The following is a 27,635-nucleotide window of genomic DNA, read 5'->3' as shown; positions in this document are numbered from 1 at the left end:
GTACATCTGAAATGTATCTGAATTTACTTCAGGGCCATCACTCAACATTGAATATGTTCCAGTAGGGGGTCTACAAAGGTTTTTTATAGGGTAAAGGGCCATTGATGTAAAAACTGTTTACTGTTTACATACACACAAAATATATACAAGCTAGGTCCAAGAGAAGCTCTGCACATAAAATCTATCTATTTTTAAGTGTGTTAAATGCTTCTGTTGTTCTATGCTGTGGCTGGTATATTTTTCTGGGATTTTATCAGGCTGGCTGCTTCTGGATAGATTCACAACTGTTTCAATTGTTCTTTATTTGGATATTATGGCTCTCACTGTGGTTTGGTGGAGTCCCAGAGCCTTATAACTAGCTTTGGAGAGGCAATCAGAAGGGTGCAAGTCTTTAAGAAAAACAATAATTTAAACTATTTTAATTGCTTCAGTCACAGTAAATTTACAATCTGATGGGCACCAAAGTGGCATCATCTACTTCTCAAAACTGTTGAGTGTCCACATAATATTTCAAAATATACCAGAAAAAAAAACACAACTGAGCCCAAAGCATTTTTATTTTTATAACAATGGGACAAACACTGAATAACCATTTAATGCTTATTAAAGAACTGATATAGCAGATAAAAGAATACTGAGCTACATCACACAGCTATTAACAATACAAATATACAAAAAACTAACTACAATGAACAAAACTCAGTCAGAGTAAAAGTGCTGCTGGTTTCTCCTTCCCTGTATTTAAAATAATCCATTCATGAGGATCATTATTCACAGTTTGCGATACAATAAACACAATTACTTAATGAACACAATAAAGCAGTACCACAATTCGTTTTACTACAGTAAACATCTGGAAGCTAACGATAAAAGATAGTTAGAACTTGTTAACCCTAGTAACTACAGTTTTTTTTATTTTTTTTTATTTTAACATACTTTCCTTTATTATTTAATGAGAAATTAATTATAAATAGGGCTTATAAATTCCTACTTCATTCACAAACAAATACACAAATAAATGTAGTTTATTTTTCGAATAAACACGAGAGTAGAAACGATATGTTGAATAAAAAATGGTTTAGTTTCACTCTAACAAGCGCTTGGTTTACTCAAACAGAACCTAAAGTACCTTGAGACTGTCATGATAAATGACCACATGTAGTGAAAGCTAAAAACATGCTTACCCATGAGCTTAAAATACTGAACCCCAATCCTACTTTCTTATAACACAGTGTAGAGACTAACACTGTCGGACCCAAGACCTTTTTTTAACGTGACCATGAGTTCCATTCAGATCAACATCCCTGATTAATCTTTCAAATGTTGTATGATGTCTCAGTGAGTACTGAATAATGTAACTGTTCTTCTGTTTGTTCTTCCTCCACGAATCAGAACTAAAATTGCCTCGAAAAGTCTTATTAAAGGGCTGGGAGTTCGAATGTTGAACTTTACCATGTTCTCCTTACCAAGATGCTACTGTGAGGGCTCTGAGTGAGAGACAAAATAAATAAAAAATATATAGTACTAAGCTGCGACAATGCAAAAGTGCGAGCGGTCAGCTTTGTAACAGAGGCATCACCTTAATTTTAATCAGTCAGTTAAGTAAAACATGTTTAAGAAGCTTTAAAAATAAAAGGTATCTCTACCATCTATTTATATAGAAATACATACTTGCTTGCTCTGCCTCTTAAAATCAAGTCCATTCATCCCAGTGACAAGTCAGATGAATATCAAGCTTATACCCAGCATTCAGGATTATAAAAAATCAGGCAACATACATAATTGTATGGTTAATGAATATAAGAATTTAGACGTAATGACTATATACAGAAACATGTATAATGAATGGGTCTCCAACACGATGATACTCTCTGAAGAACCATTAAACCTTCAAACCTTCAAATTCAGAGTGTCCAGTTTGAAAATGGCATGTGAAATCCCCAACGACACTGACCCAACGTTCCCTCTTCCATCAGGTCATTATGGTTAATGCTTAAAAATCTGTCTAGACTATTCTGTGACGTCTATTCAGTCTATTGATTCATTATTTAAAAACGTGTTTGAGCCACCCACAGGTTCTGTTTAAATATCAATATTACAATAAATATGTGAATCTTTATAAATGCGATTTGCTTGTTTATGCAGAGTAAACTTCTCTATATATGTGTGGATTCTCTGCGATTTCTGCCTCCGGCGTGATTCCTGTAGCTGAAATTGACACAGAGTCCATTGACCGGGTGAACGATGGGCACCGTTTGCATCCTGGGATACGTCTCGGTGGCCAGCGTCCACTCGGCTGTAGCCAGCAGCTCCACGCTGAGCGTTTTGAGCACGAGCAGGGCGAGCTCACGGCCGATGCACCTCCGGACGCCGCCGCCGAACGGTACGTAGCTGAAGCGGCTGCTCTTGCTCTCGTCCCGCTCGGGCTCGAAGCGGTCGGGGTCGAACAGCTCGGGGTTCGTGTAGACGGGGGAGGTCTCGTGGGTGTCTCGGATGCTGTACATGACACTCCAGCCTTTCGGTATCTGGTAACCCTGTAGATAGATAAGAGGAAGAAAAAACACTATTATAAACACTAAAATAAACTGGATAGGCAACCAACAGGACAAGGTGACTTCAGATCGTTAAACCACCAAACTTTCTGAATTATAGCAAATTATTAGACTTCGACATTGTGGAATTGTAAATTTTATACAAGACACATTTTGGTTATTTGAAGACTGATCATGCTTTAACTCATCATGCAAAAAGACCAATTTTAGAATTACTGAACAAAACTACTGCAATATAAAACTGCTTTAATGTGCACTAATTTAGACAAGGTTCCCCTTGCTATAGTAAACATTTGTTTTAAGCAGATAATGTTAGCTTACTTCGCTAATACTAATACATTTCTGCATTGTGAAGTTCATTACTATCATTATTAGCTAATCAAGACCTGTAAATCAGAAGGATGTAAGTTTTAAGCTCTATGTTAATGTTCAAATCAAACACCAAGTGATCTGAGGTACTTTGGCTGTATCTTGGGTGTTGATGCATGATGTCCAAAACTGCAGATTTGTTATGCATGACAGTCTTGACAGTGTGATATACAAAAAACATCCAGTGAGCAGAAATTCAGCAGGCGAAAGGTCCGACCCAGTATTAGTTGAACGTTCCTAAAAAAAGTAGCCAGTGAGGGAAACTGTCTTTGTATTTAGTCTTGTTAAAACCTAAAGATGTTACGTATTTTAATAATTTATCATTTTTAATACTTTAAAAGCACTTACATTCAGTTCAAACGTCTGCAGCACCGTCCTGTACCCGCCCGACACAGGTGGTAGAAATCTGAGCACCTCCTTGACCACACACTTCAGGTAGCACAGCTGATTAAGCTTCTCCAGACTCAAGTAAGGGACGTGCACCCCTGACCGATGACCCTCCGGCCTGTCTCTGACCTTTTTATCAAGTAGGATTTTGGACGTGGGACACGCTTCCTCTTCACCGTGGGTCGAGGTGATGCCGGCTTCGCTACAGCATGAATGACCGAAGCCGTGCACGTCCGCGAGTAAACCTTCGCTTTCTAGTTCGGCCCTCGCCCGCTCGACGACTTCAGGGTGGCGCAGCAGCTGGAGTATGAGTGACGTGGACGCGCTCGCGGTGGTCGAATGTGCTGCGAAGATCAGTTCCACTGCTGTTTCCTGCGATAACAAGGGTTAGATTTTAGGAGACGGAATCTTTATACCTTAAATTCAGGCCAAACGACCCACTGAAGATCCAAAGTAAGATTTTACATTTTAAGCAGTTAGCAGATGCTTTAATCCAAAGCAACGTACAGTACTGTGACAGTATATTGTCTAAGCAATTGAGGATTAAGGGCCTTGCTCAAGGGCCCAACAGTTGAAACCTGGCAGTGATGGGGCCGGTACCTTAACCACTAGGCTACAAATGCCCTAAAGTCTCTCCTGTTACATTTACATTTGCTGCCATTAGCAGACGCTTGTTATCCAAAGCGATCTACAATTATAACTGAATACAGTTCAAGCAATTGAGGGTTAAGGGCCTTGCTTAGGGGCCCAACAGTGACAACTTGGCGTTGGTGGGGCTTTAACCAGAAACCTTATGATCATACTAAAGATCATACTATATATGTGTTTCTATAATACAGATCTATTATACAGCACTGATGATTGGAGAACATCGGTATTGATGCCATAGCTGTAGAGATCAAGTGATGGATTTATGGACGAGTAACATCTTAAAGGACAACTGGAGGACAACTATATGTGCCTTGGTCAGGTTTTGGTCCACCGTGAGCCACCAGAACAACTTTAATAGACCATCGACAAGCCTTACACACATTCTACAACTCTCAGAAACTCATCCATCCAGAAGAGCTTCCCTCAACAGAGTTGATGTTATGTTATGATCATAGTGGTATAATTTTTCTACCCTTCTAAACATTAAGTGATCACCCTCTTGTACGTAGTGAATGGGGGTAGTGTCATCCTAAAAGAGATCAGCCCCATTAATATAATATCGATTGGGTAATTAGTCAAAATGACAGCAAGCCCTAAGTCCAAACAACCAGTTACCCTAAAGTCTAAACAGGGCTTTATAGAGGGTTTTATATTTTACTTTGTACCTTGAGCTCCTGCATGGTCAGGTTGTAATCATTTTCCTTTGCCGCGCTCAGCATGTAGTCAAACGCGTCACAGTACTCGTCCATGTTCTGCTTCTTTAGTTTCTCCTTGATGATGTTCTCCATCTCGGCGTGTAGAGTGTCGCGCGCTTTTTTGCCCTGATGGAAGAAATAATAAGAAACTCATAATTCAGACGTCTTTAAAACATCTTTAAACCTCAATACAGTTTTTGTTTTGTACTGAGAACCATTAAAGAACATGAGGGATTAATATTAACCATTAAATATGTTCCATCGGGATCAAGTTATAAACAGTACTTCTTGAAGAGTTACACTGGGTCCAGGACCACACCAGTCACCACCATCCATTATTCCATGATCCCGTTGTCCTATTACTCAATCACACTAGAGTGGCTAACACACATTCTGCATGGTTTTGGGAGCTTGGAGTAAACCCAGCACAGACACTAAACCTAGTACCTGCTGCACAACTGTTCCAGCATTTCTGGAGCTTATCACAGTAACACGCCGGACGGGGCGCCAGTCCATTGCAGGGCAGACACACTCATACACATACACCCATTCACCTATAGGGCAATTCAGTGTCTCCAATTAACCTGACTGCATGTTTTTGGACTGTTGTAGGAAACCGGACCTCCCAGAGGAAACCCACACAGACACAGCGAGAACATGCAAACTCCACACAGAAAGGATCCGGACCACCCCGCCTGGGGATCTTGCTGTGAGGCAACAGTGCTACCCACCGTGCCACCGTGCCACCCCCAATATACATTTTAAATGTTTTTAAAACCATCACATGCTTGGAAACAATATGGCGAAGTTATAAATAAATCCAAACTTAATTAATAACACTTCAAAAATAAAGTTAACTTATATAAATATTTTCATTTTTTAGATGCTGCATTTAAGTATATCACACAACTAATACTACAACTAATAAAAAAAGGACTTTATTTTAACTTAATATTGGTGTTAGTACTGATGTAGTAATATGAAATTACTATTAATAGAAATGTGAAGCTCCATTATATTTGTTAAGTACTACTTCAACATGGTATTAACATTATTGTTATTATTATATTGTATAAATTAGTTATTGGCCCTAATAGAACATGAATAAACAGGTTTACGATTGGCCCTCATGCATTTCTTCATGTTCATTATGTGATGTCTGACCTTGCGAAGGCCACTGAGAGGCGCGTCCACCGGCAGGGAGAACAGGTTGTTCATGAGCTGCTCGAAGGTCTTGGAGAGATGAGCGACGTGCCGCTCGTCCAGCTTCAGGCCGAGCAGGACGCGCACAGCGATGCGGAACGTGAGCGACCTGGCCGAGGCGTAAACCTCCACGGGGCCCGACTCGGCACACCACTTACCCACCTCAAGCTTCACCACGTCCTGAAGACGTGTCAGATACGTCTCTAATGCTGCTCGGCTGAACACTTTCGACAGGATCTGAGAAGTGAGAGGAATGAATTAAAAGGGTTTAAAGAGATTTGTCTGTCGAAAAAGGCCATTTTAGTTTGTTTAGATCTGTGAAATTAAAATAAAAATTGCTTTTCTAACATGATACCTCTCTGCCTCCATATAGAGTTTATGTCCAGGCTGTCCTGAAGGTAAAATTCTAAGGTGAAATACTTAATGGACTAGGGCGGCACGGTGGCTAAGTGGGTGGCACTGTCGCCTCACAGCAAGAAGGTCCTGGGTTCGATCCCCAGGTAGGGTCCGGGTCCTTTCTGTGTGGAGTTTGCATGTTCTCTCCATGTCTGTGTGGGTTTCCTCCCACAGTCCAAAGACAAGTGAGTTGAACTGGAGATACTAAATTGTCCATGAGTGTGTTCCATATGACCTTGTGAAATGATGAATCTTGTGTGTAATGAGTAACTACCGTTCCTGTCATGAATGTAACCAAAAGTCTAAAACATGACATTAAAATTCTAATAAACAAACAAACAAAGGCCTTGTGATCATTATTTAGTGCTTCCACCTGGATGCAGGGTCGGAAAATCCTAGACAGGGCACAAAAACAAAAACAGGGCTCTCCAAACCTGCTTGTGACCCATTTTTAGATCACAACCCGTAAATTGAGAGCCACTGATTAAGCGCTCACCAAAAGATGTTCTAGATGTGTGATTTTATTCTGCTGTGAATTGGCTTCTAAAGGGTTTCGGTTGACTATTGATTATTAAAATAGGGTTCACTTGGTATTTTTAATTAATCAGTTTCTGCTGGAGAACCTTTAAGGACAAACTTTATGAATCATTCAGGTTTCTCTTACTCACTTTGCGTTTCTTTTTGTGCAGCTCTCCGACAGAGTTGACGAGCGTGTTGGGTCCCAGGATGATGCGAGTGCTCTGAGGCCACTGCGTGCTCACCAGCGCGTGCTCGCCTAGAAGGATCTTACGAATGTTCTCGGCACCGGTCACGCGGATCACAGGTTTCCCCAGCAGGTGGGTCTTGAAAACGTTGCCATGTTTCTCTCGCCTGGAGATGTGAAAGCTGGAACCCTGTCAAGTGAAAAAAAGTGATTAACTGAGTGATTTTCTAATGTAAATCATATTTAACAGTGATAATAAAATAAATGAGTGCTGGAAGAGTTACTTTATAGTGGATAAACTAATGATTTATTCCCTGTATGCTCTGCTTTTTTATTCAAGAGAGCAATTTGGGACTGAGCCACTTATTTACCTTGGCACAGTATCAGGGTTTGGAACTAAGGTGAAAAAAACTTGTGTAAGCCTTTTTCTTTCTCAGGCCTGCACATGCTGAGTATAATTACCTTTATGTATAAACAGAGACACATCCTGAAGAAGGATTTTAATTACACGAATAAACAAATGCAACCGAAGAAGTCATGGCTGCATTAGAAACCATGTCACAAAGTTAATGGCATTAGAAAGAGTCGCTGTATGCGTTTCTTTATATTTTTGACTTTTGTAATATTTGATTATCCAGCTATAGATAAAGAACAGTTGCAGGAATTATTGAAATGTAAAGGTATTAAATTTGAAATTAGATAAACTGGTGATTGATTTAATCAGTCATTTTGATTTACAACCACTTTGTGTGCTAGATGTGGGACATTTATTGGTGTGAAGTAGCATAATGACATTTAGAATACAAGAGCACATTCCAAACAGTATGTAGCATCTCAATTAGGACCACGTTTAAGTGGACAAGCAAGATGACAAGGACAAAATGGACAAACCTGGATCAGAAGTGGATCAGATTTGTTAAAAAAATAGGCATGTTCACATTTATATTAATGGGAGCTAAACCTCCAGCTGGGCGGCACGGTGGCCTCACAGCAAAAAGGTCCTGGGTCCGATCCCCAGGCGGGGTGGTCCAAGTCCTTTCTGTGTGGAGTTTACATGTTCTCCCTGTGTCTGTGTGGGTTTCCTCTGGGAGCTCCGGTTTCCTCCCACAGTCCAAAAACATGCAGTCAGGTTAAGTGGAGACACTGAACTGGCCTATAGGTGAATGGGTGTATGTGTGTGTGCCCTGCGATGGACCGGTGCCCTGTCCAGGGTGTTACCGTGTGCTTTGCGCACATTAAAAAGCAGGGATAGGCTCCAGCACCCCGTGACCGTGACCCTGATTGAATAAGCGGTTAAGAAAGTAAGTGAGTGAGTAAACCCCCAACTCCAGTGTAAACTGAAAAAAACTATAACTATAATTGGCTAGGTGTGGGTAGGGGTTGGGGTGCTGCCCTTAGAAGAAGCTGTATTACTGCATTATAATAGTTCCCTATCATTTAAGGGTAGGTAACATAAAATATCTTTAATTTCCACCAATGCAAGATACTTTAATAATGAGAGTTGAGGGTTTAATAATTACTCAGAAAGTATTAAGCCAAATTACACGCTCAGATAAAAAGAAAGAAGAAATTATGGCATTTATAAACACTTCAAAATGGTATATATGCTCAAACCTCTCCTTGGTCATTATGCAGTGTTAAAATCATGCCTAAAACACAGGGTGGAATATCCGGCACACTCCTCAAACTACATCACGCAATAAATGTCAATAGGTTTGTGGCCGTGGGATCAAGCCTAGGTTAGCCAATGCACCCATAATTATGTTTGCAGTTTGTAAGGAATAAAGAATACACAGCTTTGTCTAAAACACAACCATAGGCTGCTATGATTACCCTACTGCCCTATAATTTGCCCACTATAAGTATTCTTAAGTACTATGTAGTTCAGAACTCCTTCCAAACTGCAAAGTGAAATATTGGAGCTTTCTTACCGACTATGCTACATAATTCACACAGTAATGAGTGTCCAATTACACTAAAGTGCACCGCCTATTCTACAACTGGCTTTCAAAAAGAATTAAACTATCCTAAACAGTGTGAGGTATAGTGAAACAGATGTGGTTTCACATATACAGTGCTGGCCAAAAGTATTGGCACCCCTGCAATTCTGTCAGATAATACTCAATTTCTTCCAGAAAATGATTGCAATTACAAATGCTTTGATATTAAAATGTTCATTTAATTTGTCTTCAATGGAAAACCACAAAAAGAATTGTCAAAAAGCCAAATTGGATATAATTCCACACCAAACATAAAAAAGGGGGTGGACAAAAGTATTGGCACCCTTTGAAAAATCATGTGATGCTTCTCTAATTTGTGTAATTAACAGCACCTGTTACTTACCTGTGGCACATAACAGGTGGTGGCAATAACTAAATCACACTTGCAGCCAGTTAAAATGGATTAAAGTTGACTCAACCTCTGTCCTGTGTCCTTGTGTGTACCACATTGAGCATGGAGAAAAGAAAGAAGACCAAAGAACTGTCTGAGGACTTGAGAAGCAAAATTGTGAGGAAGCATGGGCAATCTCAAGGCTACAAGTCCATCTCCAAAGACCTGAATGTTCCTGTGTCTACCGTGCGCAGTGTCATCAAGAAGTTTAAAGCCCATGGCACTGTGGCTAACCTCCCTAGATGTGGACGGAAAAGAAAAATTGACGAGAGATTTCAACGAAAGATTGTGCGGATGGTGGATAAAGAACCTCGACTAACATCCAAACAAGTTCAAGCTGCCCTGCAGTCCGAGGGTACAACAGTGTCAACCCGTACTATCCGTCGGCGTCTGAATGAAAAGGGACTCTATGGTAGGATACCCAGGAAGACCCCACTTCTGACCCAGAGACATAAAAAAGCCAGGCTGGAGTTTGCCAAAACTTACCTGAGAAAGCCAAAAACGTTTTGGAAGAATGTTCTCTGGTCAGATGAGACAAAAGTAGAGCTTTTTGGGAAAAGGCATCAACATAGAGTTTACAGGAAAAAAAACGAGGCCTTCAAAGAAAAGAACACGGTCCCTACAGTCAAACATGGCGGAGGTTCCCTGATGTTTTGGGGTTGCTTTGCTGCCTCTGGCACTGGACTGCTTGACCGTGTGCATGGCATTATGAAGTCTGAAGACTACCAACAAATTTTGCAGCATAATGTAGGGCCCAGTGTGAGAAAGCTGGGTCTCCCTCAGAGGTCATGGGTCTTCCAGCAGGACAATGACCCAAAACACACTTTAAAAAGCACTAGAAAATGGTTTGAGAGAAAGCACTGGAGACTTCTAAAGTGGCCAGCAATGAGTCCAGACCTGAATCCCATAGAACACCTGTGGAGAGATCTCAAAATGGCAGTTTGGAGAAGGCACCCTTCAAATCTCAGGGACCTGGAGCAGTTTGCCAAAGAAGAATGGTCTAAAATTCCAGCAGGGCATTGTAAGACACTCATTGATGGTTACCGGAAGCGGTTGTTCGCAGTTATTTTGTCTAAAGGTTGTGCTACCAAGTATTAGGCTGAGGGTGCCAATACTTTTGTCCGGCCCATTTTTGTGTTTTGTGTAAAATGATAATTGATTTGACTTTTTTTTCATTCTCTTTTGTGTTTTTTCATTGCAAGCAAAATAAATGAAGATATTAATACCAAAGCATTTGTGATTGCAATCATTTTCTGGAAGAAATTGAGTATTATCTGACAGAATTGCAGGGGTGCCAATACTTTTGGCCAGCACTGTACATATAGAAAATGAAATTTGGCTATACCTAAAACATCATACCATAAGTTACTGTAATTACAGGTAGCAAGCTACAGCTAAATATGGAAGCCAAATGACATGAAGGTAATCAGCAGTGTTTTCACTCTTACCTGAAAGAGCCAATGGAAGGTCTCTCCTATCAATGGCCATCCCATAGAGCCCTCTGGGAGAGGAAGGCTGCAGGCCTTATCACGTGTCTCGCTCCACCTGAGACCCCACAACCACTTGGAAGCCATGAGCAGCAGAACAACGGGTGCGACAGAGTGGAGGAGTGCCAGGAGCACAGACCCAAGTCCAATTTCGCTCCCAAACATCATCTTCAATGATAAGAGAAAACAATGATGTCTTCCTTGAAAGAAAAGTAAGAAAAGGTGTCCAGGCACCCTTTGAGAAGCTGCTTTTGGTACCTCTAGAATGAAAAAAAAAAAGACAAGTTGATATGTCTGTTGATCTTAATTAAGTTACTATGGCATGTTTTATTGGTTTACAAAAAGAACAAAGTATTTCAGATTGGTACCTTTGTGTAGCTTAAAATCCTTAAATAAGTAGGTCAAAAAGCATCGTTTTCCAATTTCCCAGGGATGTATAGCAGATTAAATTTGTGGTCCCTTTACAAAAACGAAAAATGAACAATTTGTAGTATTTTAGGTTAAGTGTTAATGATAGTGTAATTAATTCAGTTTCCCATAGGTGAACTAATGATTGGGTTTGGGACTTAAAATGACAGTAGTGATTAAACAAGTGTTTAAAAGGGGACAAAATCCCTGAGAATTCATTAAACCTTATTTGAGGTGGATTTGGGCCCTAAAATTAATTTCAATAATAAATGAGAAAGGATTAAAATTAAAAGCATATTTTTAATTTTTAAGGAAGAGAATAAATCATCCACGTTCAAGTTGTGAATTTGGTTTGGATCCATTAAATCCTGGGCAAGTCTTTGTTTTCTTTAAATGTCTTTAATTCTCAAATATATAACAAGAAAATGATTATGCACGGATTTGACTTGTGTTAAAAAGGCGCAGCGCGGAACATGAGGTGAAACTGACAGGTATGCCAAATAGTTTTACAAGTTACATGCGCTGGCATGTCTTTCATTCTATTTTATTCTGAAAAAGAATAGGTAGGCTACTGCGTTTTGGGCGAATTTACCGCAAATTAAACTTTAATCTGAAAATTGACCATTTTTTAATTCTGGTTCGGTACAGACGCGCTTTTTGCGCACGCACGCACAAACCAGCGCACATCAACAATGTATTTTAATTAAACAATAAATAGTCCTCCCTTACCTCCGAGTTCTGCGTAATTGCAAAAAATCCAAAAACTTAAACTTAGTATTTGTCCTTGCAATGGAAAACCAAGTAAATCAGAATCTGGAGTCGCGTCTGTGTGCGCAACAAACCGTCTGTTAGCGGCGCATCCTGCTCCAGGGTCCTTTATAAACATCCACTGACGTAGGAAGTTTTTCCCTAAACAGTGAGGAGGTCATTGATAAATCACTGAACACCGAAATGAGGTATAGAGCCTAAAGAATGAGGAGAGAGAGAGAGAGAGAGAGAGAGAGAGAGGTTTTCATTGGCTGCCAAAATTGTCAATGAGTTACTATGCAAGCTCTCTCTCTCTCTCTCTCTCTCTCTCTCTAATCAAGAACATAATATTGCAAACTCGACAATAAAGAACACAAAGATTTTAAACTATTAAACGGGCTAAATAAGACGCATTCATTAGATAAATAAATGCACCTTCCCTATCCAAAAAAAATCCGAAAAAACAAACATATTCGTTCAAGTGAAAAAAGTGCTCCTCTGCATGTACTTCTTGTCTTGTTTTATGTACTGATAAAATTATTAGACAAAATAGGCAATAATAATTAAACATAATAATAATATAACTTATTATTTTGATAGATTTATAATTATTACAATTATTATTATTATTATTAATATTAGGATGTCGTTTTTTAAAAATATTTAATAAATACATTTAATGTATGTGATTTAAATGAATGCAGCATTTAAATAATGTCTACACATTTATCATTTTGGCAACAATTTTGTTGGCTTACCATTATTTATTTATGTAGAAATCTAGGCTACACATGCATAGATACAAGGGAACACTTTTGTGGTTTGAGACAAAGACTTTCTGCTTTTTAAAAATTCTGCTTTTTGTCTAAATGTTACATTTGAATATTGCATTAAATTGTTGCATTATTATTATTATTAGTAGTAGTAATAATAGTAGTATTAGTAGTGACTATAATATTAGTAGTAATAGTAGTATAGTATTAGAAGCAGTAGTAGTAATAGTATAGAAGTAATATATAGTAATAGTAGTAATAGTAGTAGTAGTAATAGTATAGGAGTAATAGTAGTAGTAGTAATAGTAGTAATAGTAGTAGTAGTAATAGTAGTAGTAGTAATAGTAATAGTAGTATTAGTAATAGTAGTAGTAGTAGTAATAGTAGTAGTAGTAGTAATAGTAGTAATAGTAATAGTAGTATTAGTAATAGTAGTAGTAGTAATAGTAGTAGTAGTAATAGTAATAGTAGTATTAGTAATAGTAGTAGTAGTAGTAGTAATAGTAGTAGTAGTAACCTTATGTTTTGTCGCACCCAAGGAAACTACTCTTCTGTAAAAACGTGTTATTTCACAAAATTTCGTACTGGCTTAATATTTCCTTTAGATGACACGTACGGTGCATGCAAAAAAAACAAATTGTAAACTTGTCAACTTGCAAAAATCTATTTAGACTTGCTGTAGTTTAAGTGACTTTCCCATACTGAGAAACTAAGCAGTGTGCGGAACACTGTGAGCTGAATGTGATACACTGTAACTTAATTGCAGAGCAAATTTAGGTTTAACGACTCACTCAGGTTTATGAGAAATATGTTTAATATTTTAGTGTTTAGCATCAAGTCTAAATAATCTTTAAACAAGTAGATATTAGCTTATATGCTATATGTTTATTTTACCTATTTGAGTTCAGTTTGAATCGTTTTATCTACCTCAATCATAGTCATCTCACGTGTCGTCATTAGATCGCAGTGTTGCCGTCTTCATTATTATTATTTTTAGTTTATCGGGGTTTTTAAAATCTTTATTTTTCAAATTTGTTTGTTTTATTTTTATTTGTTTTGACATTAATGATTCTATCGAACAGCCAGTAACTGAATAACACGCTGTTTGAATGGGTCTCGCGCTCGCTGTGATAGACCGTCTCGCGCTGATTTTGAAATGTAACGGTTATTATTAGCCTATTAGCATCTTAGCCTGCTGTTAGCTTCAAGACTACAACCAGATTTACTAAATAAATAATTCCTACATAATTTTATCGGTAATAATGTGTACATGTTTTAAACACAGAACAATGATATCCATCTTAATATTAACAATATTCCTAATATTCATCCAAATATATTTAGATATTTATATTTATGTAAACATCTGTGACCTGTAAATCATAACAGTGAATTTATTAATGAAGATGTTTTTACTAATACTATTAATATTACTTATATTAAAACACAAAACATGCTAATTCCACAAATAATGTTGATTGAACATATGACATTTTATTTTACTCGACATTTTACAAATCGTAGTTATAAACCATTGTACAAAAATGATTCTTGTAATCAAACTGAAGGGACTTTCCACTTTTTGCATGATTCTCTCTTGCATGTTATGTAGGCTACATCTAGCCCTCAGTTTTCTACCCTACATCTAACCCCATCTTGGATCAGGTGTTAAATGCAGCCTCTGGGCTTGATTGTATTTGGGTTGGTGGTTTAAAAGCACTTGTTTAGGAGAAAGAATAAAGGTCTGCAGTGTAAACAGTAGCTTAACATGATCCTGGATTATAGGGTTTGAGGAATCCATTAGGGTGACCTTTTAACGTCCGTCTTCAATTCTTTTCTCATTTTGTGGATATCACTTCAAATTATAATACAGTAGAATGCTTTAAAACACACAGTATATTATAAATGTTATAGTAAAACATGCAAATGGGTGACAAAAAGAAAAGTTAAAGAAAAAGTGTTGATGCTTTCAGACTCTTTCACTTCTAATATTAAATAATTATTAAATGTGTTATATTACAGAATTGAAGACACTAATAATTGCGTGAGATGGGGAGCTAAGGAAAAATATAGAACAAAGAAAGGGCGAGGGATGGAAAGACAGAAAAAAAAAAGAAGAAGAATAGTTACTCAGGCATTCCCCGTCTGAGGTGTTCGGCAAATCCCCTTATTAATTTTAACAGGCAAGACCTGGGATACCAGAGGAAGCCCAAACTCCAGCTGCAAGTGTGGGCATGCCATACAGCCACAGAGACGGTATTCCTCTTACATACTGTACACACACACACACACACACACACAGGTCTTTATTTTTTGGCAATATTCATATTGCTTCTCATCTTTATAATTTCTCATCAAACCTTTTTTTCTGGCTATTTAATTGTATCTACATGGTGACATCAAAGAAACATCCGCAAATGGTTCAAAAATCACTGTCTACCAAATGACATCATAATTCCAAATTCAGACCACATCATAAAAAGAAAATCAATCAGAGTTGTTTCATCTTAATTAACACTGAAACCTGATAATACCATCAAAGCTCGTACATTTTTGCCATTGGTTTTTCTGTCTAACTTTATAGAGTTCTGTCCGGGCTGTAGGGTAAAACAGCTGCCACAAACCATGATGCTCCCTCTATCATGCTTCACTGATGGAGTGAGGGTATAGTGTTGGTATGCCATGCTTTTATCATCAAATGACGCATTTTGCATTTCTTCACGTCAATATTTGTCTCAAAACATTATTTGCAATCACTTTATTCTATTAGCATTGGAGCAAATCTTGGAAACATTGGCTGTAAGGTTGAATAAACATCAGGCATGGCACCAGTACATCTCAGGACATCACCCAGCCACTTACTTACATTTATCAATGGCCTGTGATGGTTTAGCAATAAGAGTTTTTGTTCTGTTTAGTGCCACCCAATAAATAATATTCCAGCCAAACCTATGCATAACTCTGAAACTCAGGGTTGCAAAGAATAAGAACCATTAATTGGCATTTTGATTAAAATCATGAGTTGATTGATAATAGTGTCTAATATGGGAAAATAATGCTTTTCTACCAATGGAGAATAGGTGTTTTCTGTAGATTATGAATATATAAAAGTTTACTCATGGCTATAATATGGGTATATTAAAGTATATAAAGAGTAATATATCACTGTATCAGTTAGGCCACCAGTAGACCAGTTGAACTCTGGATAAACTCTGTGATATGGAAGGTTTGGGGAAAACCGATGCAACTTGTTTAACACACATAGACACTCACACATTGTGTTGTAAGTGGTCACCCTATCCCTCCCCCCTGACCTGTCACTCACCAGCTCCAGATCTCCTCTCGTAGAAGCAGCGGTGGGGTCAGAGCGAAAGTGTTCACCTGGCCTTACGAACAGAGGGACACCCACATCCATCAGCGGAGCAATACACACTTCCTGTCGGAGGTGGAGACAGGGCTGAAGTATTTCTAAGCCTTCCTGCTGTTTGGGGTTTTCTAAGTGCCTAGCGGAACTAATTTTATTAAAATGTAGACTAACATTAAAGAGCAGTTTGAGGCTTACCCACATGTTGATGTTTAGCTTCAAATGCATTTTTATTTTAACTGTTTTTCACTTTTATTGATGCTTGATTTTAGGTATTATCCCCATATGAAGGGGCTCAACTAGCCTAAACAATTGAAAGGCAGGTTGAGTCTATAGATAATGCTGATATGCCAAATTTTGTCACTATTTATTAGCATTAAGGTGTATATTGAGGCTATTTGAGCTATTGTAACCTTCTTCTCTTCTTCTCTGCCTTCTTCTCTGGCCATTTTTAATCTTTAATAACCAACCAACAGGCAGTAGACTAGAGGTGTGCAGGCCTACAAATTCTATATTGGTTCATCAAGTCATCAGCTTGTCGTCCTGCTTTTGGTTCATATTTAATGGCTAGGAATCAATATCAAAGAATTAATTCTCTGATTCAAGAGTCGAGCATAATGTTTTGAGTCAGTTCCACAGACCAACAATTCAAATGGTTCACCTGACACAAAGCACAACATTAGTACTCTTTTTGGATACATTTTAAAGCATGGAATAGATTATAGAGGAAGTCAGGACTGACCTGACACTTCATCCAATCTCTCATCAAACTAGCCCAGCACTCCAGCACACGTTTCATGGACGTCCTTCTTTGATAGTGCTGCTCCTTCCCGCCCTTAGACACGACCTGTCATCACTGAGAGTGTGTGTGTGTGTGTGGCCGGAGGGTTCACACAGATGAGAGAGGGAGAAAAAGCATTTCAAGAAGAACATACTGACCCCCTTGGGGTATTGTGGACATACTTAGGTGTGTGTGTGTGTGTGTGTGTGTGTATGTGTGCATATGTTTGAATGTATAGGTGTGTGTGAGTGTGTGTGTTGCAGCAAGCTTTAGCAAAGTCCAGCCACCCGTCTCATTTCCTTATCTGTCAGAGGGCCATGTCACCTGGCGGGTATCAGGTTCTTTTCTGGGTGACACCCCGTGACCTTAGACGCCGACCCCTGAGGTCTTTGCTTCCTCTGAGAAAAAAGGGAAAAAATAGTTAAAACAATACAGCGATTCAGCAAATCTACCATATTTACCATGCTTACTTATGTATATATATATACACACACACACACTGATCAGCCATAACATTAAAACCACCTCCTTGTTTCTACAATCACTGTCCATTTTATCAGCTCCACTTACCATATAAGAGCACTTTGTAGTTCCACAATTACTGACTGTAGTCCATCTGTTTCTCTACATACTTTGTTAGCCACTTTTCAAGCTGTTCTTTAATGGTCAGGACCCCCACAGGACCACCGCAGAGCAGATATTATTTGGGTGGTGAATCATTCTCAGCACTGCAGTGACACTGACATGGTGGTGGTGTGTTAGTGTGTGTTGTGCTGGTTGAGTTTTTAAATACCGTGGCCTGAGAACTTTTCCAAGGGCATCCAGAAAAAAAAAATCCCAGAAAAAAACATTTAAAGAACTGCACAGGTCTGGAGACTGAGCTAGGTCCAGTGTTCATGACTCCACAATACAAATGAGACCACAAAAAGGGATAAATGTGTGGGCAACAAGGTGGAACCCACTGATATCCAAGAGAAACACAGATGATCCTGAAGCCCATTGAGAAAATGTATCATGTGGCTTCTTACACTTCAGCCTATAACTATAGCAGACCTGTTTTGTGAGGTTCATGGACGTTTTTATGTTTGACCAACCTTGATGAGAAGAAAACAGTTTCACCCACTGTTCCATGTCTTTCGTTCTGGTGGACAGTCTTGGGAACTGAAGTTGTTTAGAAATGGCTCCAGGTGACATTCCTGACCTGGGAAAAGGTGTGTGTGTGTGTGTGTGTGTGAGCTAACAGAGAGCTTTGTGACAGCGGCGTATTTGTTCTCTCACGCCACAACGGCGACCCGAAGCAGCTCCCTGTTTACTTACACACATCAACAAACTGGAGGTGTGTGAGCGATCCATTAGTGGCGTGTGGAGCGCACCTCGGGCAGTGATTAAGGGGTCAAATGCACCCTGATACAAAAAGCACGACGAGAAAGAGGGACAGGGGAGAGGAAAGAGCAGGACAAAGGCTTTAAGAGACACAAGAGTGCCGTTTCAAAAGGTGTCTCGTCACGAAGCCCCGAATCCGTCTCTGGTCTCAGCCTTAGGGTGAAAGAGCTCTTAAATAGCAGGAAAAAACATTGTCATATTCAATGAAGGGTTTGTGTGTGTGTGTGTGTGTGTGTGTGTGTGTGTGTGTGTGTGTGTGTGTGTGGTAACTACAGTATCTTTAGACTTCATCGTCTGGTATTGCATATTTACATTTACATTGTCGGCATTTGGCAGACGCCTTTACCCAAAGCAACATACAATTGAGACTGTATACATTGCAAGCAATTTAGGGTTGAGGGCCTTGCTCAAGGGCCCAACAGTGGCAAGCTGGCAGACGTGAGGCTTTAACCAGCGACCACATATCGAGTATAAGCTCATTTCATTTTCAATGACCATTCTATCTTGGTTAGGGTTGCGGGCACAAGGCAGGAACACCCTGGACAGACATAGCCAATCATGTCTGCGGCACCAGTTTTTAATACATTTATTTGTGTGTATGTGATCTATAAATACACCTGTTGCGCGCACACACACACACACACACACACAGGTGTGTGGATATTAATCACATGCATTCGGAAGTAAGTCTCTAGCGGTGAGCCCTAAGCTACAGTGGGAGGGAACCATGAATATATAATTTGTAGGACTACACACACACACACACACACACACACACACTCTGTCTGGAATGTGTCTGAGGGTCATAAATTGGAAGTCAATGCAGATTTAATACACTCGAGCTTCGTGCCTATTAATCTTTTCTGTAAAGCTGTCGTGTGTGTGTGTGTGTGTGTGTGTGTGTACAGAATATCCAAGTAACAGCATCGCTCCTACTGTGACATTTGCTGGTGGTAGCATCACAATCTGGTCAGGATTAATAATAATGATGCAAAGTAAAAGTCATTTTAATAAAATAACATAAACTGGGAAGGAATTGCGTCTCACAACAGAAGCAAGAATTGCTACAGTAATACACAACAGCTGTCAATTTTATCAGCTTACCATACAGAAGCACACACAATTCCACAATTACTGACTGTAGTCCATCTGTTTCTCTACATACTTTGTTAGCCCCCTTTCATGCTGTTCTTCAATGGTCAGGACCCCCACAGGACCCCCACAGAGCAGGTATTGTTTAGGTGGTGGATGATTCTTAGCACTGCAGTGACACTGACATGGTGGTGGTGTGTTAGTGTGTGTTGTGCTGGTACGAGTGGATCAGACACAGCAGCGCTGCTGGAGTTTGTAAATATCGTGTCCAGTCACTGTCCACTCTATTAGACACTCCTACCTAGTTGGTCCACCTTGTAGATGTAAAGTCAGAGACGATCGCTCATCTATTGCTGCTGTTTGAGTTGGTCATCTATGAGACCTTCATCAGTGGTCACAGGACGCTGCCCACGGGGCGCTGTTGGCTGGATATAATTGGTTGGTGGACTATTCTCAGTCCAGCAGTGACAGTGAGGTGTTTAAAAACTCCATCAGCGCTGCTGTGTCTGATCCACTCATACCAGCACAACACACACTAACACACCACCACCATGTCAGTGTCACTGCAGTGCTGAGAATCATCCACCACCTAAATAATACCTGCTCTGTGGTGGTCCTGTGGGGGTCCTGACCATTGAAGAACAGGGTGAAAGGGGGCTAACAAAGTATGTAGAGAAACAGATGGACTACAGTCAGTAATTGTAGAACTACAAAGTGCTTCTATATGGTAAGTGGAGCTGATAAAATGGACAGTGAGTGTAGAAACAAGGAGGTGGTTTTAATGTTATGACTGATCGGTGTATTTTGTAATAACAACGTGAAATTGACATTTGGATGCACGTTTATTGTTCAGTTCAATAGATTTCCAAGTTAACCCCTTACATCTGAGCAGGAGTTACAAAAAAAACAACATCCATGAGAGTTCCACAAGGTCCTGTGAGAAAAATCTGAGGTCCTACACAAACAGGACTTACTTATAGCAGAAGATAATTAATAATCGTCAGTGTGAGATTAAACTAATTACCCACAAAAACGATTGGTTTCTACCCATTGTTACCAGGGGTGCTAATCATTCTCAAGCTGTCCGTGAAACCACTGATAAACTTGAAGCCGAGCCCTAGCGATGGATACGATTAGTCACCGCAGTCAGCAAGTCCCAGCATGAGCGTGTAAGAGTAACCGAGCGAAAGCAGCGTGAGTAGGTGAGAAGGAAGTCAATTCTTCAGCAGAGGAAGCCGCCGGAAAACACCCAGGACGTCAATCACTCAGCATCTGGGACAGCCGTTTCCTGCCGAGGATGATGATGAGGTTCGGCTGCGATGAGTGCCGAAATGCACCCTCAACACCGCCGTTCGCTACGTCTGTCTCACGCTATCCAAGCTCAAGAGCTATTCATGCACCGAATCTTATCACTGTAACATTCAGAACATCAGTGCTGAAGTGAAGGTCAAGTCATCATCTTCAGAAATGCCTATCCCTCATCTTCATCCCTGCTAAATCCTGTTCTGGATTACTTGATGACATTTGAGGATCCAGAGTAAAAGAAATTTAGGAATCACTCTTAAATTGAAGATTGAGGATCTTCCAGACTCCTATAGATGCTCTCTGGTGGATTCTCATCTTCAGATAAGGCTATGGGTCAGTAGACTGAGCTTAATTCCATGCTCATCAGTTCATTTTGTGTACGTTTGGGCACGTTTTGCATCGTTGTCTTGCTGGAAGATCCAGTCACGACCCAATTTGAACCTAATTGCTGATTTTTTATTTGAAATCTCTTGGTACTTTGCAAAGTCCTTTATGCCAGGTATCCTAAAAGGGTTTTTATACAGTAGTATATAATTAATATAAAAGTATAATATATATTTTTGTATGGTACAAGTATGGTACAAACCTTTTAAGAATGGCATAAAAACTTTTAACAATTTAAGTGCAGCAGCCACACAAAAGTAACAAAACCCAAGATATTTATTGCCCTAGATTAATATTTATAGTTATATAAACATTTAAATTGATGCTTATGTCAATTTAAGTGCAGTGGCTACACAAATTCGTATATAAAGTAACACAACCAAGATATTTATTGCCCTAGATTGATATTTATAATTATATAAACATTACAATTGATGCTTTATGTCAATTTAAGCAACGCAGCCGCACAAATCTGTATATAAAGTAACATTACCAAGATATTTATTACCCTAAATGAATATTATAATCATATAAACATTAAAATTGCTGCTTTATGTCAATTTAAGTGCAGTGGCTACACAAGTCTGTATATAAAGTAGGATTACCAATATATTTGTTGCCTTAAATGAATATTATAATCATATAAACATGTTAATTGCTGCTTCAAAAATAAGGCTAGTCAAATGAACTCTGGTGTTAATCGAGGCCGTGTTCACTCCTCACGTGTGGATCGCTGAGCGTCGGATCTTTGCGCTCTAATCATTACAAACTGCTTTGAAAAGGCTTCATTCCGTCCTTAGAGAAATATGCATCGGCCTTCAAAAAGCTCTGCTGACTCTGTCAGTCCTTTTAGTGTCCGACTCAAAGACCATGAGAACAAACAGAAAGCCGAGACATTCCTCTCTCACAGAGAAAAGACCCAAGGGGCCGAGGGAGTCCTGCTCTACACCTCCTCATTCGACGCATCTCGGGCATCTCGAATAGAGACGACAGCAGGAGCTGAACGGTCGGCCGGTGTCGCGGGTTCGGTTTTCACGCCGCGTGTCAGCAACGGTCTGTATGATTTATGATGAAACGTGACCGTCGGTGGCTAATTAGCTTAGCGTTATCCGCCGGGGCGAGACTGCACCAGGGGAGGAGGGAGCGCTCTCAGGATGCCATCCATTCTCACAGTTCGAGCTGTCAATCAAAGCCGGTAGGGGGTACAGTGGGGCAGGTTTCTTTATAAATTGGGGGTGGAGTGAAGGAAACAGAACCCTGAGTGGCCCGATTCAGAATGATTGACAGCTTCACCGGGGGACCGGGCAGGGTGCATTCGGTTCAAGTACGGTGTGTGTGTGTGTGTGTGTGCCGCTTAACATGCTGTGATACACACCTGTCAGTCATCCAGATAAACAATACCCAGCAGGGGGGTCTTTCTTACCATCTCTTAAACACCTTGGCCTAGTGTCGGCACTACATGAGGCGTTTAACAGAATGCCTGAATTCTCTCATCTGCCTCCCACCCCCCACACACACTTTCTCACAAGCTCTTAATTACATTTGTTAACAATAAATTCCATAAATTATGATTTATTCTGATTATTATTATTATTATATCGATCTGCACAAGAAGTCAAGGGTGTGGATATTTAGGCTGCTCTGCAAGCTTACAGTAGAGGGTCAGCTGTCATCTGGAGCTTTATGGCTCGATGCAATGTCAAATCTCAGCTGGAGTGTGGTAAAGCACACTACCATTGGACTCAGGAGTACAGGGAAATAATTTTTTTAGATCTGGCAACTTAATCGATTTATCTAGGGGCAGTTGTAGCCTAGTGGTTTAGGTATTGGACTATTAATCAATAGCCAGGTTGCCACTGCTGGGCCCTTGAGCAAGGCCCTTAACCTTCAATTGTTTAGACAATATACTGTCACAGTTATGAAGTCGCTTTGGATAAAAGCATCTGCTAAATGCTGTAAATGTAATAGACTTGTATTGTATTAATTATTAAAAATAAAAAGGCCGCTCAGGTGGCGCAGCGGTAAAAACACGCTGCAACCAGAGCTGGGATCTCGAATACACAACGCTTGGTGGCACAACACTCGTCAATGTGTGGGTGATAAGATGCATACGGCTTGCTGCCCACGTGTCGGAGGGGGCGTGGGTTAGCTTTGATCTCCTCGGTCAGAGCAGGGATCGGCATTGGTGGAGAGGAACCACGATGCAATTGGGCAATTGGACACAATAAAAGGAAGAAAATGCATAAAAAAAAATTGCATTTGTTGTTATTTTACTTCAGACATTCATCATGTTCTCCTGCAGAAGGTGTTCTCATGCAGGCGAAGTGTATGAATAGCTGCTTTCATTTTACTGCACAAAATCCAGACTCGAATGACTTGCCGAAGTCGGCAGGTTCAAACATGGATCGACCATTAACACGTCACACACCGCTGAGAATCTAAAGTTGCCCTCCGAAGCGCTTTCGAATGACCGAGTCCCCACCCGGCTCCGCCCGGAAGAAAAAAAGAAATGGACGGCATGCACTTTCTTTTCTGGTCCGTTGTTGAATCCTGTTGTTTAACCCTGTGCTAGTCAGCAGAACTAACTCATCAATCTTAACCCCTTAATACCCTTACAGCTGCACCCTGCACCCCACAGCCTCTACCCCCCCCCCCCCCCCCCGTCACATGTCAGGCCTTAACAACAGGTATCCCCAAGTCATCAAAATCAGGATTCTTTACATCAAACACCCTCCACCCGCTCTTTCATTAAAGATACTTCCCACAGTAAAAAAAACAACCATTACTAAGAAATCACAACTGTTTATTAAGCCTGTGGGTCTAAATGTACCTGCGTCTTCACCTGCTCCCGTGTCTCCACACTTATAAATATTTCTGGTAATTTTATATCTACTGGTGCAACATTAAATTTTATGTTCATATCTAAAGGTTATAAAACATTAAAAAACATTATATTAAATTTTACACCTGACATTTTTCTCTTTTATAGTTTTTTTCTCATTCTGTTTAACCCTGGGTCACTAATTCCACTGCCCCCCCCCCCCAATTTTCCTCCCAATCTAGTCGTATCCAATTACCCAATTACATTACGCTTCCTGCTGATGTGGATCTCCCTTCGGCAAGTGTGCAGTACCCGACTGCATCATTTCACCTGCACCAGGCAAGTTCATATGCAGATCAGCTTTGTGTATGGAGAGTCACACTCTGATCACATGATCCCTCGACTCTGTGCAGCGCTGTCGATCAGCCAGCAGAGGTTGTAAATGCATCAACAGCCATTTCTTGTTTGTGTAGGCACCCAGCCTGCTGGTAGCAGAGCTGAGATTTGAACCGATAAGTTTAAAATGTCAGCTCTGGCGTGCTAGTGTGTTTTACCACTGCGCCACCTTTTTATCCCAATCCTAACGAAAGGCTGGAAACACCCTGCACAGGTTGCCAGTTCATCACAGGCCAAACACACACACACACACACACTGGGGCTGTTATTGTTATTATTGTTATTACTAATAATATTGTTATTATTATTATTATTGTTGTTATTTTTATTACTGATATTATTATTATTGTAGTTATTACTATTATTATTATTATTATTATTTATATTACTGTTATTATTATTATTATTCATTCATTCATTCATTGTCTGATTTAGCACCTCTTCATCCTAGTTAGGGACGCTGTGAGTATGATTCACTTGCTAAAAGGCTGGAAACATCCCGGACAGGTTGCCAGTCCATCACAGGGCAAACACACACACACACACACACACACACACTCATTATTTAGTTATTTAAAGTGCTTGATCCCTGATAAATGACATTTACATTTTCGGCATTTAGCAGACGCTTTTATTCAAAGCGACTTATAGTATTGTGACAGTATACAGTCTGAGCAATTGAGGGTTAAGGGCCTTGCTCAAGGGCCCAACAGTGACAACCTGGCAGTGCTGGGGCTTGAACCGTAACCTTTCAGTTACTAGTCCAGTACACTAACCGCTAGACTACAACTGCCCTTATTATTGCTTTTGCACTTGTGGTTGTGCTTTTACTCTGGTTGTACCTGCATCTCTGTACACACCTGTGTGTCTTTTCTTCTTTTATATCAGAAGCTCCGTCTCCACCTTTACCTGCACTGCTCGTACATCCGTCTCTCCCTGTCGTCCCGACTGTCTCATTTCTGCGCTCGCAGACTTGAATTGCACTAATTACAAGCAATTACTCTTTTACACTTCACCTCCCCTAAGGCCTTCTTCACTGTGTGTGTGTGTGTGTGTGTGTGTGTGTGTGTGTGTGTGTGTGTGTGAGATGAGGAGACTGGTGGTTTGGGTTCTGCTATGCTTGATTGCTGATGATCCTGTGTGAAAATCGAACAACGTCTGTTTTAATTCCTTAAAAAAGAGAGAAGAATCAGGGTGGAGGATTTAAACAGTACAGTGGTGTCATTTCTTCTTCTTTGTTTTGTGAGGGAGGAAAGATTGATAAGGAATTAATAAAGGTAATAAAGGGGAATTCATATCAAAACTTACTTGCATATTATATAAAAACATCTTCCTTGTCCGGGTTGAGTTTCTGTTTTACAGAATGACTCAGTAAATAAAACCAATTTTAGAAATTCCACTTTCCCTTTCCGGCTTGGGGCGGCCTCACAGCGAGAAGGTCCTGGGTTTGATTCCCAGGTGGAGTGGTGCGGGTCCTTTCTTCTGGGAGCTCCGGTTTCCTCCTACAGGCCAGTCAGCCATAGGTGTGAGTGTGTGTGTGTGTGTAAATGCGTGTGTGTGTGTGTGTGTGAGTGTTTGTGTGTGTGTGTGTGTTTGATTGTGTGTATGTGTGTGTGCCCTGTGATGGACTGGGTACCTGTCAGGGTGTTTCCTACCTTTTGCCCAGTGAATTGTACCCACTGCGACCCTGAATAGAATAAACTGGTGGTAGACAATGAATGAATGAATGAATGAATGAATGAATGAATGAATAAACCATTAACTGTACAGTGTGATGTGACTCCAGCCTAATAAACAATAGAAAATAACTGCAGCACTACAAGGACTGACAAATAAACTGATTTAATTTACGTGCTTTGCTGATATTTCCTCAAAATCCTAACATCCTCACATTCAGTTAGCAATCAATCAGCGTGAAAGTATCATTACTGAGCCAATTAGAGCAGGAGAAATGTTTATCTCCGGGATTAACTCCCCGAGGGAAAACAATCCGAAGCTGCAAGATGAGCCGAGCTATCAGGGTTTATGTTTATCCAGTCCTACTGTGCTCAGACAAGTCCTGTATTAGTGAGATATCTAGAACATGTTGGTGTTTGGGATGAAGATAAAGCTCAGATAAAGGTTAATGACAGACCTGATAATAGCCGTCCAACATTTAGCTTCAGCAAAGTGGAGAATTATTCATTCATTAATTTACTGTCTGTTTCATCCTATATAGGGGGCAGTGGGTAAAATTCACTGGGCAAATGGTAGGAAACACCCCGGACAGATCGCCAGTCCATTACAGGGCACACACACACCTTGGGCAATTCTGTATCTCTAAATGATCTGACTGCAGAAATCAAAGCTCCCAGAGGAAACCCACACAGACACTGGGAGAACATGCAAACTCCAAACAGAAAGGACCCAGACAGGGTTTTAAATGACATTAAAAACCCTGGAAATTCAAAATCTAGGTTGCTGTAGCTGCACGGTATTCAACTCAAATTTAGAAATTGAGAAATTTGCATATTCTCTCCGTCTGCGTGGGTTTCCTCCGCGAGCTCCGGTCCAAAAACATGCTGTCAAGTTAATTGGAGACACTGAATTGCCCTATAGGTGAATGGGTGGGTGTATGGAGATCAACCGCGACCCTAATTGGATAAGCGGTTAAGAAAGTGAGTGAATGAATGAATGAATAAGTGTAGGTAAGCTCTTCACTTAGACTGTACTTTGAGCTCCAATAACGACTGAATATAATATAAAAAATGTAAACAATCCTTTCTGTGTGGAGTTTGCATGTTCTCCCCGTGTCTGTGTGGGTTTCTTCCTGGAGCTCCAGTTTCCTCCCACAGTACAAAGACGTGCAAGTGAGGTGAATTGGAGATACAAAATTGTCCATGACTGTGTTTGATATTAAACTTGAACTGATGAATCTCGTGTAAGCAGTATCTATCTGTCCTGTCATGAATGTAACCCAGTCGGGATCATAATGGGTCCAGAGATCATCCTGGTAATGCTGGGTGCACGGAAAGGTCAGTTCAAACACACATGGCATCAACACTACCTGATGCACTAACTGTGCCAGCCTGTAATAACACTGCTGATGACCATAACTTTGACGTAACTAGGAAACAAAACATAGTGTTTTCACATCGCGTTGTAAGTACGGTAATTACGTGTTTTTTACCGACCTGTAAATGCCTTCATGTGTTTCTCATACGTGTAATTAAGAGTCCTAAACAAACACGGCCGTAAAATCTGTCATCAGAACACATTCAAATGAGAGGGAAGTCAGGATGGATTACTAATGACTGGATTTTAATTTCATTATCAAAAAATCAAGACGTGTAAACGTTTATTTATAG

At 40.1% G+C, this 27,635-nt stretch overlaps 1 protein-coding gene across 1 annotated transcript; it reads right to left on the bottom strand.

The window, feature by feature from the left end:
- Positions 1 to 2,156: 2,156 nt before the first annotated feature.
- Positions 2,157 to 11,002, bottom strand: LOC134325132 (cytochrome P450 26B1). The gene is made up of 6 exons (XM_063007208.1): positions 10,796 to 11,002; positions 6,922 to 7,146; positions 5,819 to 6,094; positions 4,625 to 4,780; positions 3,270 to 3,680; positions 2,157 to 2,534 (listed from the first exon to the last, which is right to left on the bottom strand). Exons 1-6 carry the CDS (start codon positions 11,000 to 11,002, stop codon positions 2,157 to 2,159), a joined length of 1,653 nt encoding a protein of 550 aa, XP_062863278.1.
- Between the last annotated feature and the right edge of the window lie 16,633 nt (positions 11,003 to 27,635).

Source organism: Trichomycterus rosablanca, chromosome 13 (genome assembly GCF_030014385.1).
Source record: "Trichomycterus rosablanca isolate fTriRos1 chromosome 13, fTriRos1.hap1, whole genome shotgun sequence".
Taxonomy (NCBI): domain Eukaryota; kingdom Metazoa; phylum Chordata; class Actinopteri; order Siluriformes; family Trichomycteridae; genus Trichomycterus; species Trichomycterus rosablanca.
Note: the sequence above shows the minus strand (reverse complement) of the source record. Positions and strands in the feature narration are given on the sequence as shown.

What these genes read in the sequence shown, in the direction of transcription:
- LOC134325132 (XM_063007208.1), bottom strand. Translation starts at nt 11,002, where the DNA reads ATGATGTTTGGGAGCGAAATTGGACTTGGGTCTGTGCTCCTGGCACTC. An exon ending in TGCACAAAAAGAAACGCAAA is followed by an intron (nt 6,095 to 6,921) that starts GTGAGTAAGAGA and finishes CTCACTTCTCAG; the next exon opens with ATCCTGTCGAAAGTGTTCAG. An exon ending in TGACCATGCAGGAGCTCAAG is followed by an intron (nt 3,681 to 4,624) that starts GTACAAAGTAAA and finishes TTGTTATCGCAG; the next exon opens with GAAACAGCAGTGGAACTGAT.